Source organism: Euphorbia lathyris, chromosome 2 (assembly GCF_963576675.1).
Source record: "Euphorbia lathyris chromosome 2, ddEupLath1.1, whole genome shotgun sequence".
NCBI lineage: Eukaryota > Viridiplantae > Streptophyta > Magnoliopsida > Malpighiales > Euphorbiaceae > Euphorbia > Euphorbia lathyris.
The window spans coordinates 95,696,145-95,701,220 of record NC_088911.1 but is presented as its reverse complement, the minus strand read 5'-3'; the positions used below and the strand labels follow the sequence as shown (position 1 = coordinate 95,701,220).

At 33.9% G+C, this 5,076-nt stretch overlaps 1 protein-coding gene across 1 annotated transcript; it reads right to left on the bottom strand.

The window, feature by feature from the left end:
• Nucleotides 1-2,484: 2,484 nt before the first annotated feature.
• On the bottom strand, nt 2,485-4,819 carry LOC136219029 (FBD-associated F-box protein At4g10400-like). Its single transcript, XM_066006225.1, has 4 exons — nt 4,560-4,819; nt 3,377-4,281; nt 3,129-3,281; nt 2,485-3,047 (listed from the first exon to the last, which is right to left on the bottom strand). Exons 2-4 carry the CDS (start codon nt 4,274-4,276, stop codon nt 2,721-2,723), a joined length of 1,380 nt encoding a protein of 459 aa, XP_065862297.1. The 5' UTR covers nt 4,277-4,281; nt 4,560-4,819; the 3' UTR covers nt 2,485-2,720.
• Between the last annotated feature and the right edge of the window lie 257 nt (nt 4,820-5,076).

The following is a 5,076-nucleotide window of genomic DNA, read 5'->3' as shown; positions in this document are numbered from 1 at the left end:
TTCAACTATCAATTAGTATCTTTGCATGATCATTCACCAATTACACTCCACTACATAACCTTTCTTCATCAGATATACCAAATCCAATCAAATATTAACCAATTGGTTCAATAAGTTTTAACAATTACATCAGTTTAAGAATTCATACGATTCTGTTATCTTAAGGCCTGCCGACATTGATTTGAAAATGGACCAATCAAAACAAGTGCTACTCCTGATGCATCCATAATCTCCTATCAAAAAAAATTACAAAACTGAGCTCTGAAATGGAACTTCTTAAACTTCTGTTGATTATGCCCAAACAGAAGAAAACAAACAAATCTTATAAAGTAAAAAGCATGTAAACCAGTCCTCGGATCATGTGATTTACCTTCTTGGCAGCAAGATAATCAGCATGTTTCCTGCAGAAGACACAACTGAAACCAACAGAAAATATAAATTGGAATTAATATGCCTAATTAAGCCTCGAACTAGTGCTAAAACCAATCATAATTTACCCAAAATGCCGGGCAGATGCAACAACAGCTTTACGATCTTCCCAGATATCAGAAATCGGAATTCCATTTCCATCCCAATAATCTGGTTACTCGACTAAACCAATCATCTTGAACTGATGAATTCATATGATTACTCCACTACTAGCCTATCAGAAAAAGGTGTTAGGGCTTTTTCAGAACTGTATCTGCTGTGATAGCATTCTTGCAGGTTAAATATGTTTACTCAAAGCTGAGAAAGACATTCAATAAATTCTTTTGAATAAAATATGAAAATACTCGAATAAAATAACAAAAAAAACAAGTCTTTTCCACAATAAAAACACCAAAAACTTTCAACGTTTAGTTGCAAGATTAATAACTAATATTAATACAGAAAAGCAATTGATTCCCCCACCACAGAAAATTTTGTTTATCTAAACAGTGCTTTTTCTCTTTCATAATCATCAACTAAAAGAGGTGCTTAAAAGTTGAAACTGGAACAGAGAGTTTGAAAACTTTATGCTGTGAAAACAACTTCACAGCTGCTACAACCTCTTTCATAATTCAACATCTCTAACATAAACTTATCCTCTTCCACCATGTTCTTCCTTCTTGGTGTTTTACTAAAATCAAATCTCCCCATTATCAATTTTTCCATCACTTTCCCACACTCCTACACTACACATACTTCAAAAAATATAACTCCTCTTCGAATCCAACAAAATTGCTAACTTCAACTGTGTTTAACATTCAAAGTCAAACATTCAGGGACGAACTCGGGCCAATTCCAATTGAAGCCCTCGAAATCTAGTCCATCTGATCTAAGCACCACAAGTCCCTAAGAAAAAATACAGCGAAAACCTTTTTAAGCATTCAACCGTAAATAAGATATTGCAACTTACACTAGGAAGGACAAGAAATTGCAGATGTGGAGTGCACTTAAGGAACTTCAGTAACAATTTCCCATCAAAGTTCCCACCAACATGAAGCTTCATTTTCTTAAGATTATTGAATGTAGGTAGGGTATAATCACGATCCATGATGCTCAGTTTCTGTATAAAGATAAAGCAAAATGCCAGGATCATGCATAAAATCAGATCAGAATGTAATTAATTAGACTTATCAATATGCATAATAATATCAACCATAAATACCTGCATAAAATATTTCTTCAACTCTAAACTCTGAACTTGGGAGTTGGCATAAACACTGTTCACTTTCTCATTCAGTTTGTGTGGGGTTATGGACTGTAACTCGAAAGGGCATGAAAAGGCACGTTCAGAAATGGTTGGATTCCAAATTGATTTGGAATTGAGACTGTTCACTTTCTCATTCAGTTTTATACTATAAAGTAATGTGTGTGTGTGTGTTAAGAGTTAAGAGAGCTGCAGGCATTATCGTTAGTGAAGTGAGGCCAAAGGTAAAGCATAAAAAAATTTCCACCACATCCAAATGACTGCCTCCTTAATGCAATTTTCCATACATCTAACTGAACCTTAAGAAAATGAAGCTTATTTGATACGCTAATTTATAGTAACTAGCATAATTTTAAATCCGAGATTCATATACTTCTCACTGTCAACCTTAATGTCAACTAAAAATAAGTACTTGAAGGTTGAACCAGAGAATTTAGGCTTTACATCTTACAAAGACGGAGGTGAGAAATGGAAAACTTCTTCAGCAGTCATAGAACCTCATCGGGAATTCAATATCTCATGCATAGTCCTGTCCTATCCCCTTCCACCATGTTCTCCATTCTCGGTGTTGTACGAAAATCAGAACTGTAAGACTTTGCCGCACTCCTGCAAGTTACTTCACAAGAAGTAATGTTACTCCTTTGGAATCCAACAAAACTGCAAACTTCAATTGTCTTAATGTGCAAACATAAACATTCAGGCACAAAATCAGAATGTATCAATCTCCTATGGTAGCATTCCTGAAAGTTAAATATGTTTACTCAAAACAAAGAAGAGAGTTTTAATAAAATAAGAAATTACTCAAATAAAAATGCAACAAAAAAGATTGTCTTTTCCACAATAAAAACGCAAAAACATCCAGAACAAATATTAATACATAAAAGCAATTGTTTCTCCCACCACGGAAAACTCTTCATTACACGATTACATCATAATTCATAATTCAACATCACCTAAAAGAGGTGCTTAAACAGTGCTTTTCTATTTCATAAACATCAACTAAAAGAGGTGCTTAAAAGTTGAAACTGGCACAGAGAGTTTGAAAACTTTATGCTGTGAAAACAACTTCACAGCTGCTACAACCTCTTTCATAATTCAATATCTCAAACATAATCTTTTCCCCTTCCACCATCTCCTTCATTTTCTTCATCATTCTTGGTTTTCTACTAAAATCAAATCTCTGGATTATCAATTTGTCCATCACTTTCCCACACTCCAACAGATACTTCATAAAATATAACTCCTCTTCAAGTCCAACAAAATTGCAAACTTCAATTATCTTAACATTCGAACTCAAACATTCTGGAACGAACTCCGGCCAATGCCAATCGAAGCGCTCGAAATCTAGTCCATCTGTTGTAAGCCCCACAAGTCCCTAACGAGAAATACAGCTAAAACCTTAAGCATTCAACCACAAATAAGATTTAGATATAAAATAAACCATATTGCAACTTACAATAGGAAAGGCAAGAACTTGCAGATTTGGAGTCCACTTAAGGAACTTCAGTACCAATTTCCAATCAAAGTTCCCATCAACATGAAGCTTCATTTTTTTAAGATTATTGAATGTAGGTAGTAGGGTACTATCCAGATCAATGATGCTCAGTTGCTATAAATTGATAAAATTGAAATTCCAGGATTATACATAAAATCAGATCAGAATGTAATAGACTTATCAATATGCGTAATATCAACCATAAATACCTGCATAAAACATTTCTTCAATACTAAACTCCGAACTTGGGAGATGGCATTAAGCAGGTTAATATTGACATTACCAAATAATTCTGCCCTGATTAAGGAGGATAACAAGTTCACGGAGGAAGAATTACCAAACACAACTCTATGTAGGAGGTACTCAAGACATGGAGTATTAATCTCAATCCTAGAATCCTGTACTTCAGAATAAATGCCCAATGTTTTCAATGAAGGGATAGAAATATTCAAAACTCGAACAAAATCATTTTTTCCTATAACAATAATTAATTTTTCCAGGACTGGACAGCTAGACAAGAGCTTGTGCATTGAGGCATCATCCACAAGCAAAACGTGAACAAGATTGAGGACCCTAAGGGATGGAAAACAAACATAAGTGGGCAAGTCAAGGACAAAAGATCCATAAATTTTCAAGACCACTAAGGATTTGCAAGTAAAAAGTCTCCATGGCAGTTGTTGAGCTGTTAAGGAATAATCAAATAGTCGCAGTTCTTTGATATTGCAAGTTATCAGAGCACAAATCCATGTATATATGTTATCAGAAAAATATTTTGTGTGGAAAGTCATTTGGCAACTCTGTAATATTGACCTGCCACGATAAAATATCGCTCTATCCACATAATGCTTGAAGATCAACGACTTTTGCTTGCTAAAGATTAAATTTTGATAAGCAGTTAGAAAGTGGTCAGAAAAGTCGAGGTTTGAGGTTGATGTCCAAAGGTATTCCCATCTTTTCGAAAGAATGCTGGTTGCAATTGCTTCTTTTGTAGGTAGAAGGGAAAGAATTTGAGCTAGAATTTCATCAGGCAACTTGCTTATCCTATCTACACAGATATCTTCACAATGCCGTTGATTTCTGATCAGTGGCAATGGCAAAATCACATCCATTTAATCTGCGAAGAACAGAGCAATTCTGAAAAAAACAGAACACACACATTTGCAAACAAAGGGAAATAGGACTCCATATATATATAGTGCAAAAGAATTTTAAGATAATTAAAAAAAAAAAATCAACTTTTTTAATGGTCCAGTTGAGAATTTGAGATCCATTGACAAAATGAAAAAGCTTATCTAGATCTTCCAGCATAAGGAGCTAATAAAGGGAAGAAAAATGAAAGAAAATTTGCACAAAAAGCATTGAAATTAATGAAATAAAGCAAAGATGATGAACCTGGTGTTTGAGCAGAGTAAGGGTTTAGGGTTTGCTATGGAATTGAAGTGGATTGATCACCTATCACGAAAATCACCATTGATATAGAATTGGGATAAAAAGAAAAAAGAAATGCCCTGAAATGGTGATGGATTGAGAGTGATTAATATAGATGTGAAATGGGGAAGAAAAAACAAAAAGAAGTAGTATAAATGGAAAAGGAAATGGATGGAAAAGAACATTGTATTGTAGCTTCACTTCTCTAATGCCCAATTCTGGCATTGGAGACCAATTTGGAATCCTATTTTGGCTTCCTACACTGTACCATTCCAAAATTTGTCTTCATAATATAATATTATTATTTCTTTTCAAACTAAAAGGCTTAACCAATTAAGTTATTGAATTATACTTTAAAATTTTAATTATTTTTTTTACTTTCTAAAATCATCAATAAATGTTAGAAATCATCAATTGGATCACGCGTAAATTACACCCATGACTACTGAATTTCAATTTCTAACGGTATGTCCATTAAATT